We start from the raw sequence: 14,288 nt of genomic DNA, 5'->3' as shown, positions 1-14,288 counted from the left end.
TGCAACTTCGTTTTACGCAGTTTTCCTTGTTTTATAGCAGAACTTATTTACATATAAGATTACCTCTAGGGTAATTCATTATCAGTTAGTTTACCAAATTTTCCATTGTACACAAGTTTTCAGGTGTGGTATCTTTTTAATTAGGCAGAAAATTACCCAGTATTAATAAAATATTCGAGTTGCAACATTTTAAAATGCAAATGTGTTGCTTTTTAGTAACACGGCAACTTGAAGTAAGCACTCATGAATAATTTATGGATGAGCTTATTTATAATCAGCAGCGTGTATTAGCACACATCCACCTGATGCGCGGGCATCTCATTACCCATGTATGGAAGCCGCTGCACCCCCATGGCACTCCTCGGTTCCCACCGCATCCTTACTCGGAATTAAGGTGATTTTAAATGTACTATTACAATGTCATTTTCAAGTGGTGATAAGATTATGTCACACTTGGGCAATTAATGTCTGTGATTGTCAGTTCTGTGACATTTTGAGAATTAAAGTCCTGGCAGAAGTGACAGTGAAGTATGGATACTTCCGCTTCTGTTGGGTGAGATCAAAGCTCATCTTCCTCATCTTTGCTTCTCTTCTTCCCCCTATGCTCTTCTTCTTCCCTTGCTTTCTGTAGATCAGGCACTTCAAAAAGTCAATAGAAAAGTAATTAAATGATACTTCCATGCAAGAATTTTTGTTGTGCAGTGGATTCAGCTGCCTCTTGCAGAGCCAGGTTTGAGTCCTGGCTGTTCCACATCCGGTCCAGCCCCCTACTGATGCACCTTGGAAAGCAGCGGGGGACAGTGGGAATGTTTGCTTTCTGCCACTTGTGTGGAGTCCTGGATCCCTCCTTCCTGGCTGCCAGCTTCGGCCTGATCTAGTTCCGGGCGTTGCAGCCGTTTGGGGAATGAACCAAGACATGAAAACACTGTCTTTTATAATATCATTCTGCCTTTCAGATCAGTCAGCCGTAACAAAATGGTGAGACCCACGTACTTTTTCCATGTGTTTTTGTGAACTGTCTGACGGCCCCTCACATTTTGTCTTTTTGAGATTAACAGAGTGCATTATGTTAGACTGACAGTAATAATAGATGGTTCGTAAGAATCAGTTTCTTTCATGTGGTGGCATATCTGTGTGATTGCCTGGCATGGGTAATCTGCTGCCCAGTTGCCTCTGTGTGGTGGAGTTTGAGGAACTCGTCTCGCCTTCCGAAGTGTCCATTTCGGGCTCAGCACTGAGCGAGGTCTTCCTGGGGCACCCACGGCTTCCTGTGTTTCCTTGCAGACTGTACGAAAATAAGGGCGAGGCTGACTTTGTGGACTCATTGCTGCAGCTGTTCCGCTCCATCAACGACATGATGAGCAGCATGTCGGACCAGACGGTCAGGGTGAAGGTAAGTGCTGAGTGGCCCAGGCGGACTCGGGGGAAGTTCATGGCCACACTCGGGTCGACTCTGAGATGAAGGCCAGGGTGAAGGTAAGTGCTGAGTGGCCCAGGCCGACTCGGGGGAAGTTCATGGCCACACTCGGGTCGACTCTGAGATGAAGGCCAGGGTGAAGGTGGGTGCTGAGCCGCCCAGGCCGACTCGGGGGAAGTTCATGGCCACACTCGGGTCGACTCTGAGATGAAGGCCAGGGTGAAGGTGGGTGCTGAGCCGCCCAGGCGGACTCGGGGGAAGTTCATGGCCACACTCGGGTCGACTCTGAGATGAAGGCCAGGGTGAAGGTGAGTGCTGAGCGGCCCAGGCGGACTCGGGGGAAGTTCATGGCCACACTCGGGTCGACTCTGAGATGAAGGCCAGGGTGAAGGTAAGTGCTGAGTGGCCCAGGCCGACTCGGGGGAAGTTCATGGCCACACTCGGGTCGACTCTGAGATGAAGGTCAGGGTGAAGGTGGGTGTTGATCTGCTCAGGCGGACTCGTGCAGGTGAAGGTGGGTGCTGACCATTCTCTTCATTCTCCCCTGGATGCTCTTACATATGTTACCCATGGTTTGTTGCTTTTTTTTTTTTTTTTTTTTTCTGTAACCAGAGGTTCTGAATTTGGTGTTTTAATACGGAGAATCCAGTGAGGATCCTCATTCATACCCAGTGTGTCATGCTGTTTCCATTGTCTGGGAGGCTGACACAAATGATGCGCAGGCACTGGGCTGGCCGAGCCCTTCAGCAGCTGACTGTGCATGGAAGTGAGGGCTCTGGCCTTGGCTGGCCTCATCTGCTCCCCTTCTTGATGTCTTATTCTTGTCCTGTTGGCTTTGGGAGAAAGCCTCTGTTCAGGACTCGGGTTGGCATGTGGGGGACCCAGGCAGCCAGGTATAGGGAGGGCCAGTGGTGCTTGCTGGGACCCTGTACGTTTGGGTACCCCAGTTGCAGTGTAACTGGGGAGCTGGTGTGCTACCAAAGCTGTCAGTCTGCAGGACACTCCTGCTTTGGTCCCTTCAGGGAGCAGAATCTTTCAAATGAACCCACAGCTCGTACTGGAATGCTCATTGTGGCTGTCGTGACTCCTAATTTCTTTTCATGTGTAATTTCATAAAGCATTCTTGGCTTACCATCTGGGGCGGGGAATTGCCCCACTTCCCGGCTTGGCCGGCCGCTCTGCAACAGGGATGTCTGCAAAGGTGCAGCTGTGGCCGCTGCCACCCGCAGAGCCAGTCCATGGGAGCCTGAGCAAAGGCACCGGCTCCTTCTCATGCCTGAGGTGCTGTGGCTGTCTGCTGGGACAGCATCCTATTCACTGGCGATCTGTCAAGAAGGATTTTTGCTGCAGACATTAAGGGTTTTCATTCATTATCGTGCTGACTTGGTGTTACCTAAAACCGCCATTTTGTTTCCCAGTTAAAGTTAGCCACATGTCGGGTATAATTACTACTTCGTTTAGAAAAACATGTGTTTTAGAAAAACATATGTATGTGCTGTAAGAACAGATACGAGTTACAGGAAACTGTGATCCCGGAAGTGCTTTTGAATTGCTAAGTCACTTCTTGGGACGTGTGACTGGCCCTGCCTGAGCTTGTCTGCCCAGCTCCTCCGCTGGGAGCCGAGCTGGGGAGGACCTTCTGCGGGCTGTGCTTCATTTGAAGACACAGCACGTCACTGGTGTCTGTGTGTTGATGTGGACCTTACGTCTATGAGACGGAAGCTTGGGCTTGTACTTGAGCCATTGCCTGCTGGCTCCTAATTGGGTCTGTGCTGGATTCCCCAGTAGCTGGAAGGCTTGGGCATTGCCAGTGTTGGGAGCTGACGGATTGCTAGCAAGGCCTCCTGGTTTTGGTTGTTTCAACTCCCTGTTTTGCTGTGTTGATCAGTTAGCTGCTGCAAAGCAGGCATTGTTCAGGCTCTGGTAAAGGCTGTCTCCAGCTGGGGAGCTCTGGAGGATGCTTTGCTCTGATGCTTTGTGCCGTTACTGGGAGCTCTGTACTGGTCTCTGGCTGATGACTCACACCCATGGTCACCTCCTCACGCTGCACACCCTGCTCACCTCTACACCCTGTGATGGCTCACACCTGGAGCAGCCATTTCTGGCAGCTTCTTCAGCTCCAGGCTCACTCCCTCTGGAGCCCACGCAGATCTGTAAGGTGGTCCTTGAGGGTCCCCTGCTACAGAGAGGAGCAGCCCTTCCCCAGAGCCACACCTGCCTGTGCTGAGCTTTTGCCTTGGTCTCTGGGCTCTGTCCCATCAGCACCTGTCTTCACAGTCCTACTTCTGGTGTCCACTGCAGGGAACCCCTTCTCTTGAGCTACAGCCTGGCCCGATTGTTCTGGAATTCACCAAGCATGATGTGGGTTCTGTGTCGCCGTGTACATCTCTCCCTTCCTTCTGTGCAGGTTGCAGCTGCCCTCTGGTTCCAGTCTTGGCTCTGCTTTGGAGAGTGTCTCCTGCTCCCCCCATGTGACCTGCTGGCCCCAGCTGCAACGACCCCAGCCCTTCCCATGCTTTCCTGGGCGGTGAAGGCATGAGAAGCCGGGTGCTGGTTTAGGGTTTGTTTCTCTCTCAGTCTGCTGCTTCCTGCTATCTCATGTTGTGCCTGCCTTTCCTCATCACCAGGCATCTATTCCAGTGGCTTCCTGAGGCTTGCATCTGCGCTGGCTGCTTCTCAGGGCGCTGTGGGGCTCTCCATCTGGTACAAGAGCGTGGCTGGAAGCCGGTAGTACTTTACATTCAGACATTTTGAAGTCAAGCCAATCAACTCTCCCAGCCTTTGACTCTCAGAGACGCCAGTCCGGGCTCTTGGCTCCCAAACGTGCATGCCCCGAGGTGGTGGTTGGGCAGTTAAGCGTGGGCTCCACAGGCTGGGATGATTGGAGTTGAGCTTACTGCTCCATGAGCTTTGTATTTGGTCCTTAGAGTAGCCCTGTTAAATAGGTTTCTAGAACTTTCCAACGAAGATGCTGAGGCTCAGAGAGTTGGTATAGCTTCCCCAGGCCATACAGCCAGTGTGGGGCTGAGGGAAGGCTGAGCCTGACTGTCCCAGGGCCATGCGCACTCAGGTGACTCCACTGGAGCACGCATGGCTCAGCCTCAGCGTCCTGTGGTGTCTAGAAGCAGCATGGCTCTGCACCATATGTGTCAGGGTACAGAGGTGGCTCCCCTTCCTCATGGTTTGTCCCATCTACGTGACTGCCTCCTGCATGAAGCAATGAAGACTGATCTGCTCCAGGAATTGCGGGGTCCAAGGAGGGGGATGGGAGAGGGCAGCCGCAGGGGTGGACCCACCGAGTGGGAGGGGAGGTTTGTTGCTTGATTGCTCATGGAGGGGGACACTACAGTGGAATCTTCGGGCCTTTGCGGTCGAAATCATCAGAGATTGATACTCATACTCACTTCTTTGTCTCTGGCATGGCTGCAAAAATTTGTTCCATGCCTGGTCTGTTGTTCTAGCTAGATGGAAAATTCTAGAGTGTTCTGTGGAAGGAAACATTACCCTGATCTGTAAGAAATGGATTCTGGCTCAGGGTGTGTGTGTGTGAGTGATGCGCGGGAGGTGTGGGTTTGTAGATGTTTCTGGGAATGTGTTTGTACACTGTATTTGAAGGGAGAAGTGATTCTTGAAAGCTCTCCCTTTGTCTCTTTGTGAAGGATTCTAGCATTTTCTAGTCTGTTCTAGACTAATGCATTTCCCTAGATATGCTACTTGAGAGGTTCTGGTGTGTGAAGTTTGAGTGTGAATGTGTGAGGTTTGTGAGGTGTGAGTGTGTGTGTGAGTATTTTGTATGTGAAAGCAATAAGTGATTCTTGAAAATTCAATCTTTCATCTTCGTCTACTCTAGAAAAAACTTACCGCCTGGTAGGTGTCAAGTTTCTTTACTGCCCACGTTTGAAAGTCCCTGCCCTCCTTTCTGCAGGCTCTCCCCTGCCTCTTCCTGGCAGGTTAGTATGGAAATGTTATCCTCAGCTCTCTGGTTTCCCTCTGTTGTGTCATGGAGCCCTAGCTCCCGACACCGAGGCAGCTTCGCCTGCCGGCCTGTGGATTAGACTGGAGTAAAGATTAATTGAATTTGAAGCCCCTGCTTTGGAGGCAAGCTGAGCTTGGCACACGGCTGCATGAGGGTTTGTCTGCCCTCTGGGTGCCGGTTCCGGACAGCGAGCTTCCCATTCTCCGCTTGTCCTGGTGTCCTGGTGTCCTTCCCATCTGGCCTTCTCAGAAGAAGCTGCTCTGCTCGGCGGTCTCCGTCAGTTGATGGGTGGCTGTGCTCTCTGAGAGGTGCAGTTGCATTTCCTTGAAGCGGGATCCTGGCATGGAATGAGCTGTACTTCCTTAGCTCCCATTCCACATTGTTTCCTAGGAGAACAGTTGCTACCGTTGGTCTTTATTTCTGAGCCAGCGGGAGGGGTCTGCACTGTCTCCCACACAGAACGTGTTTGTTCTCCAGTGGGAAATCGTCTGAATGCCTGCCTGATGGTTGAGACCACGGAGAGTCAGACCTGATGTGATCTCTTGGTGGGCGTGCGACTCCGGTTCTCTGCAAGGGTTTGCCCAGCACACTGCCTGCTGGCCCTGGCACCGGCCTCTTGCTGTTGCTATGGTCGGGATTTCCTTCATGTTGTCAGGGCTGATCAGCCTCACTCAGCAAAGTAGGCACTTATTATATTATGCCTTGTGTCTCAGATTGAAAAATAATAGGTAGACCTGGCACTATGGCCTAGTGCCTAAATCCTTGCTTTGCATGTGTGGGGTGCCATATGGGTGCTGATTCGTGTCCCAGCTGCTCCACCACCCATCTAGCTCTCCTTGCAGCTTGGGAGGGCGGTGGGGGATGGCCCAAGTCCTTGGGTCCCTGACTCCTCGTGGCAGTCCCGGATGAAGCTGCTGGCTGTTGACTTCAGATCTGCTCAGCTCTGGCTATTGCGGCCATTTGGCGAGTAAACCAGTGGATGGAGGATCTGTATGAGGATCTGTCTTTCCAATGAAAATGAATAAATCTTTAAAAAAAAAAAGAAAAAGAAAAAGAAAACTAGGCCATTTTGTTAGCAAAGTAGAAAATGCCAAAAAGTGTATTAAGAAAAATAAAAATCATTGATCACCCTACCTCCCAGAAAGATGTTGCTGGCATATTGTTTTTTTGGAAAGATATATTTGATTTGAAAGGCAGTTAGAGTGTGGTGGGGAGAGGCACAGGTGGAGGGTTGCCATCCTCTGCCTCACTCCCCGGTGAGCCCAGTGGCTGCGCCAGAACGAAGTGAGGAGCCCCTTCCGGTCTCCCACGTGGAGTCAGGGGCCCAAGGACTTGGGTCATCCTCTGCCGCCCTCCCAGGAACATTGTCAGGGAACTAGATGGGAAGTGGAGCAACTGAGACTCAAAGTGGCACCGTGGGAATGCCCTTGTTGTAAGGAGTGACTTAACCCACTGTGCCAGAGTTTTGTTTTATTTTTTATATTATTTGCATCTCTTCTCATCCGCTGATGTCCTTTATGCATTCATACACCTGTGTGTCCACACACAGTCATCCCTGGTCATCGCGCTGCAGAAACCAAGATCTGTGCATGCTCAGTCTGTTGTAGAAAATGGCACACGTGGCGTGAGCCTGTGCCTGTCCTCCTGTGTGTTTCAAGTCACGTCTTGACGATTTGTGGTCGGCAGTGCAGTGTGAATGCCGGGCAAGTAGCTGATACACTGTGATACGAACATTGTACAGGAAGCAGGCTGCGTGTGCTCAGTGCAGGTCAGGTTTTTGATGATTGTCTTGTCTAGGTTAAATCTGTAGATGCCGAAGCAGGAGCACAGAGGGATGGCTACACGTAGGACTCATGAAATACATGTTCTCATGTGAACACACACATACTGTCTACACCCATTCATACATTTTTAAAGGTTTATTTATTTATTGGAGAGTCAGAGTCACAGAGCGAGAGAGAGCGAGCAAGCCAGAGGGAGAGAAAGAGCTTTTGTCCACTCCCTAGAGGCTACAGTCCGCAGGACTAGGCCATGCTGAAGCCCGGATCCAGGAGGCAGGAGTTTCAACTGGGTCCCGAACACTTAGGCCATATGCTGTTGCTTTTCCCTGGCCATCAGCGGGGCACTGGGTCTGAAGTGGAGCAGCCTGGACTCAATCCAGCACACACAGGAATAGATGGGGTGCTGGCATCACTGAGGCAGCTTTACCCTGACAGGGGCTGGCATTGGAGAACAGTGGGCAACATGTGTTTTGAAGCTCCAGATTATCTCATGTTTGTGTCATAACTTATTTATCTAATTTTCGATTTGGAAGGGCTGAGGCAGTTCCTGGTCTTCATTCCTGTGTTCATGACCCTCTGTGGCTGACTCTATTTATGGCAAAGGCTTAATTCCGTCTGGTTGATGTGGAAATGTCCAGACAGCCAAATATTTAAAGTCTTGTGAAAATCAGGGTCAGGGCCACCTCCAGATGGTGAGTGTGCCCCTGTCCTCTGGGTGGCTGATGTGAAAGGCCACTGTTTCCAGAAGAGCCCTGGCTCTGTCTGGGCCTCCACTTTATCCCACACTTTGAGGGATAGGAGTGTCCCTGCCCAGGGAGTCTCGGGGGCCATTTCCTCTCTCTGAGGAGCCCTGGCTGTGCTCCCTTCACTTCCCTTGGCATCAGGTTGTTGGCCTCATCGGCTCAGGAGAAGGGAGCCTTGCTGAGGTCTCCTCTGATGTACACCAGGCAATGAGGCAGTGGAACCTTCGTGGGCCGGCAGGCAGCCTAGAAAAATTGGGGAGCATTTGGAGCCAGATATGGTTAGGAGAGCGAAAGTGACACAGTGTCATCTTTCTTTATCCTGAGTTGGGAAGCAGTCCGACGGCCGGCTGTTGCAGGGTGGCCAGCCATGAGACACGACTCCAGCTGTAAGTCCTCACATTCACATGAGCAGGCAAGGAGGAGCCGTCGGCACGGGATCTTCCCAGGTCATGTCACCCACTGGGGACAGACATGAGCAGGCAAGCCACTAAGGCAAAGCCAGCATGACGGAACGACTGCATTTGGTTGAGAGTCTGCGACAGGCCAGGCCTTCCGGAGCCTTCTCCTGCTGCCTCAGGGAGCAGAGGCAGGTTGCAGTCTGGCTGGTGCTGGGACCAGCCAGGCTCACGCATCAGGCTCCTAGGATGAAGTTACAGACCCACAGATGGGAAGCTGCAGCGCCTGGATGTCTTGCTTCTCCTTTCTGCCACTCAGGTTGGGAGCCAGGGTGTCAGCAGGACTGTCCTTCTGGCCGCTCCGAGCAAGCTGCTGCCAGCTTTGCCTGCCCCATCTGGGGTTTCAGGTGTGGCAGCAGTCCCGTGACTCACAGGCATGGCGTCCCGGCTTGGGCTTTGTCCTTGTCCACCCGTGTCATTCTGACTCTCCTCACCAACATGCCAGTCGTATCTGGAATCTTGTTGACTTGGTCACGTCTGAGGAAGACTACCTTTCCAAATAAGGTCACAGTCGCCGATGCCAAAGTTAGAAGAACTTGAGCCTTCACTTTGAGGGATACTAGGGATAGCAGTGTGGATGGCAGGGACCCTCAGGCCAGGTGTGGGAAGGGCTGGAGAGAAAGTGGAGCCTGGGCCAGGTTCTCACGAGTCACCTTGCCACTCAGAGCGCTGGCGACTGAGATCCATTTAGACTCTCACACATATAGCTCAGCGGTCTCGTTAGCCCTCAGATCGCAAATCCAAGGATTTTCTTTCCATTAGCTTCCAGATGATGCTATGGCAGCTGCTGCTGCCATCACCTGGGCACCCTGAGCTGGATGTGGTCAGTCCTCTCCCCCAGGTGGAGTGCATGGTGGCTCTGCTGTAGGCAGCAGTCTGGGCTGGCACACAGTCCGAGCTGGGGCAGCCGTTGGTGGGGCTTCCTCCCTGGGACATTTCACTAGTGACATCATGGCTCACATCAAACACCCAGCTGTGGAGGAAAAAAAGGTAGAATTTGCCAGGATGAATGTTGTGACATGTTGGGTTAAAGCTGCTCTCTGCAGCACCAGTGGTTGTCCAAGTCTCAGCTGCTCTGCTTTGGACCCTGCTTCCTGCTAATGTGCCTGGGGAAGCAACACCTAATGGCCTAAGCACTGAAGCTCCTGTCACTCACATGGCAGACCTGGAGGGCGTTCTAGGCTCCTGGATGTAGTCGGACCCAGTCCTGACTATTATAGACATTTGGGGAGTGGACCACTGGATGGAGACCTCTCCCTATGTGTAACTCTGCCTGTCATGTAAAATGAATCAAAGCAGGTTAAGAGCCTGTGGCCTGTTCTCAGGGGACCTGTGGTGAGATGCACCCAACTCATTCTGTCAGCAGCTGAGTCTGCAGTGGGTGCTGCGAACTGGGGCAGCCCTGGGGCCGGTGTCCTCTGGGTTCATGGGCTTGCTTCCTTGACCACCTGACATCCCCCTGAGAAACACACATGGGGAGGGGGGTGCCGCAACGTAACAGCCACAGAGGTCCGAAGGTCTGCAGCCCCCTCTCTGCTCAGTGGACCAAGGATTTACGGGGCGTCCTACCAGCGATGCAGGGTGGCCAGCCGTGAGACACGGCTCTAGCTGTAAGTCCTCTCATTCACATGGCCATGAGGAGCCGTGGGCACGGGGATTTACGGGGTGGTGTGTGGTGAGGGCGCTGTTCCTGCTGGGTTTCCAGCTCCTCTGTTGCTATCTCCCGAGACCTTTCCGAGATGATCTGTAGGCCTGGTGATCACGGTGATGGCCCAGTGCCACTTTGGGATGTGCTCCTGTGTCGCTGTGCTTGCATTTACCTAATCAAATGATTTTTAAATCACATTAGTCTTTCTATTGTTGAATGCCAGGGCTTGCTTTTTCATGCGTTAAGCCTGTAGTGGATCAGTTTGTTGCAGGTGTCATTTGCACTTTGCTTGCTCTGGGGTGTCTGCCCCATGATCCCCCTGTGGTAGAGGACAGACCTTCGTTCTGGTTGGCAGGGTTCTAGACTCTTCCTTGTTGTAGCATCTGCCCTGCGGACAGTGTTCAGCGTGGACACCTTCTCCTCCTGTGGCGTCTGCTCAGGATCGTCCAGTGATCTCCTCCTGCCCCTGACCTGCCTCCCTCTCTCCCTCCCTCGCTCCCTCCCTCTCTCCCTCTCTCCTTCCCTCCTTCTCTCTCTCCCTCTGCTTCCCTCCCTCTCCTTCCCTCCCTCTCTCCTCTGCTACCCGATGCCTCCAGACAGCCAGCAAGGTGCCATCCAGCCCTCTTCTCGCTGTCCCGTCATCGTCAAGGCTTATTCAGGGCTCCTGTGAAAGATAGGTTTGTGCCTTGCGCCCCATCACTGACCTACCTGTTCCTTTGTTTTAGGACTTGACTTAGTACTGTGAGGCAGGAAAGGTGCTAGATGCTGGGGTGCAGTTGTGTTTGGTGAGCTCCGGCAATTGCAGTCACGATGCTCCCTGTGAATGGTTGTGGGTCGTTTTAGGTGCATGTAGAGGGGAGGGGCAGGTGTGTCAGCTGGAGTTTAGAGCCCATGGGCATTCTGGGAGGGCTTCGAGGAGGAATGAGGAGGGTGGGCAGAAATTCCAGGAAGCAGTTTGCAGGAGTTTACGTTTTTTGGTTGTGAGCAAGGAGGACACAAGGAGGGACGGCGGGCTTGGGCACTGGTGGGTGTTGACAGTGAGCCTGGCCTTCTGTTCCTGACACCCTGCTGCAGGGGTCCCGTGGGGGCAGTCTCACTGCATCGTGGGCGTCCCGTGGCCATGCAGTCACTGTGTGCTGCTCTGTGCTTCCCTGCTTCTGTGTTGGGAGCTTTTGCACCTATGCAGCTGCCATTTCCAGCCGCATTGCTGGCTTTTAGGACTTCTCTGTTTATTTTTTCCTTTATCCACAATTTTATGCTACTGCCTGTCTGCTTGCTGGGCCCTGCTTGGTTGTCTGTGCCTGCAGATTTGGAGCTGGTTTCCATTGGATGTCCCATAGCAGAGAGCAGATCCTGCCACCAGACTGTCCCGGGGCCTGGAGAGCAGTTCTCGGCTGCTTTTGTCCAGACGGACTGCAGAGCACAAAGTAATTCTAATCCCTTGGATCCGTGTGGCCTGCTCAGTCACCAGAGCCTTGGACGCGTGCTTTCTCTTAGGATCTGCTCAGCACTGCTGCTGTGGTGTCAAAAATAACCATGCAGAAAGCTTTCTAAAGAGACGAGCAGAGACCATAATCGGGGAAATCCATGCTTTATAGCCGAGTCCATGATGGGAACATTTGTGTCCCACCTTCCCTTGCTGATTGACACCAAGGACTCAAGTTTGTGTAGTGAGATGGAGGACCCAGAGAGCTTACACGGCTCTGCGGAGGAATGTAGCTGGCATCCCTTGCCGTCAGCATAGGGCAGCCTAGACTGGGAGTGCCATAGATTCCGCAGCCATCTGATTGGCTGTAGAAAGTGGGTGACTGATTGATGTGGTTACAGTCCAGGTTGAGAGACCTGAGTGTGTGTCTGTAAGGTCATGCCAGCCTTCTGGAAGAGTCCACCCCAGGCTTCCTGGCAGCAAGGGGCTGACCTGGACGGAGACGCCCCAGTGCAGAGTGACCCGTGCAGCCAGGAGCCGTTGGCCGGCAGGAGGGCCAGCTGGTGTTGGTAAGCGCAGCTCAGCTGACACACAGCTGTGGCTTCGTGAAGCATGTCTGTAGCCTTCCCTTGCACCTGCCTGCTGGCTGATGCGTCAGGAAGTTGAAGACCTAACAAGTAGCTGCACAGGGCTCTGGGAATAGACCCAGTGAGAGGTGTGTTGGGGGCCTTGTTGCATGAGCAGGTGTGAATTGAAAGTATAGTCCTCAGTTCTGTGATAGTTAAATTGAATCCCTACAAAATTTCATTAAAACCCTTTTGCAGAACTTTATGATAGAATAAATTGCTTTTGTGTGGGTGTTGAAAAACGCACGGAGTTTATGTGAAGTTGTATTTCTTCAGTAAGCAAGTGGTTGGTACTGGGGAGCGGGCACATGGGCAGTGGAAAAGCCACACCCTGGGTGGGAGGTGGGCCATGAGTGGGGGAGGGGCTGTGGGTGGGAGGTGGGCCATGAGTGGGGGAGGGGCTGCGGGTGGGAGGTGGGCCATGAGTGGGGGAGGGGCTGTGGGTGGGAGGTGGGCCATGAGTGGCGGAGGGGCTGTGGGTGGGAGGTGGTCTGTGGGTGGCGGAGGGGCTGTGGGTGGGAGGTGGGCCATGAGTGGCGGAGGGGCTGTGGGTGGGAGGTGGGCCATGAGTGGTGGAGGGGCTGTGGGTGGGAGGTGGTCTGTGGGTGGCAGAGGGGCAGTGGGTGGGAAGATCAGACCCCAGTTTCTAATCCATTGCTTTTTCAACTGCACTATGTGAATCAGATTTTAAATTGTGCCTTACACTGGCTTTATGTAGATTCCTGTGCCAGACAGTGTGGCTTTGGTGGGAACCTGAGCAATATTATTCTCCGTGAACTATGAATGTGACACTTTTATAATTCATGTAAAATTATTTTTCCCTTGGGAAATTCTATATATTCCGTATGGTACATTGAATTAAGGAGTGGTAAAAAAAAAAAGAGGAGCCATAACGGTGTGTCTTATTAAACAAAGCAGATTTGCTGCCTGCCCATGTAACCTTTAAATGCAGTGAATCGTGTCAGACACTGCTTTTTTTTTTTTTTTAAACAGCATAAATTGTCTTCTTTCTGGTTAAATGATTAGAGCAGCAGTCCTCATCATCTGATCAGGTGGGACATAGTGAGGTAGCATTAATTCTTGAAAAGGACGTTTCCTTAGGGTTCTAGAAAATGACCATTTTGGCAGTGGTTTGTGCGGCTGCCGGCGGATGGAAGCAGAGGTGCTGTGGGGCGCTGGGTGACCTCGCCACCCTCTCGTGTTGCTTTTAAATGATGGGCTGTACGTGCACACAGGAAGAGCTGCAATTGCACTGTTGGGGTACAGGCCTGCCACCCCATGATTCTGGGGTGCAGGTCTGTCACCATCCTTCTGCATGGGGCTGTGCTGGCTCACCTGGCTGCCAAGCCCCTTGCCTTCTCCCCCATCTTTCTCCAGCTCCATAAAGTAGACACAGAACTCAACCTGGGCCCGCTGTCCGAGGGTGTTTCCAGCCTGTCCAGTTTCTGAGCCTTCCCCTGTGGGTGTGTCTAGGTGGTGGGGTCCATCTCCCACTCTGCTGCACCCACATGAGCCATAGGCAGCAGGGACCTGCGTGCGGCAGCAAGCTGGAGTGTGAACCGTGCACTTTCTTCCTGCTTGGTTACCAGAACTTCTATTACAGAGTCTTACACTATTGGAGGTATATGTTTCGGTAAAATTTCCATGTCTTCATCTTGTTTGTGTCTCAAAGACAGAGCAACTATTAAAATGTATATTATTGTACAGTAACACATAGAAATCTACCACTCATGGCTGCTCGTGGCTGGCTCGTGGATAAAGGTGACTAAAGATTATTTTCTTTCTTGAAAAAATTACTTATTTGAGATCATGAGTGAGGTAAGAAGGAGATGGGAGATGGGAGGGAGAAGAAGTGTTTTCCGTTTCTCGGTTCCCTTCCCAGCAGCAGCTGGGGCTGAGGCAGGATGCAGTCAGGTACGGAGCGCTCGCTCCAAGCTCCCCACGTGAGAGGCAGGGTCCCAGCTACTGAAGCTGTCACTTGCTCCCTCCCAGGGCGTGCGCTAGCAGAACTGCAGCAGGGACTCAAGCCGAGCTCTCACATACAGCATGCGGACAACCTCAGTACCAGCTGAACTCACTCCTGACGTGTGTGTTCTTGAAAGACATTGTGGTGCACACGTGGCCAGCACTGCTGTGCTCTCTCCATCATGGCAGTGTGTGTCCTGCTGTGTGAACACGGGGTGCTGCTGACATGCCGAGAAGGACCTGATGGCAGG

General features: G+C 52.4%; 1 protein-coding gene across 2 annotated transcripts in view; it reads left to right on the top strand.

Annotated features, from left to right (window-relative positions):
* The window catches only part of DOCK1 (dedicator of cytokinesis 1), a 410,700-nt gene that overhangs the window by 102,105 nt on the left and 294,307 nt on the right, over window positions 1-14,288 (top strand). For both annotated transcript variants that reach the window (XM_040991937.1, XM_040991936.1), the window contains exon 23: window positions 1,285-1,393. In XM_040991937.1, coding sequence (XP_040847871.1) covers window positions 1,285-1,393 — 109 coding nt within the window. The remainder of the gene's footprint in view (window positions 1-1,284; window positions 1,394-14,288) is intronic.

The sequence above is a fragment of the Ochotona curzoniae genome, unplaced genomic scaffold, assembly GCF_017591425.1.
Source record: "Ochotona curzoniae isolate NIBS_2020 unplaced genomic scaffold, NIBS_Ocur_1.0 contig_66, whole genome shotgun sequence".
Taxonomy (NCBI): domain Eukaryota; kingdom Metazoa; phylum Chordata; class Mammalia; order Lagomorpha; family Ochotonidae; genus Ochotona; species Ochotona curzoniae.
The sequence above is the reverse complement of the archived record's forward strand: the minus strand, read 5'-3'. Positions and strand labels throughout refer to the sequence as shown.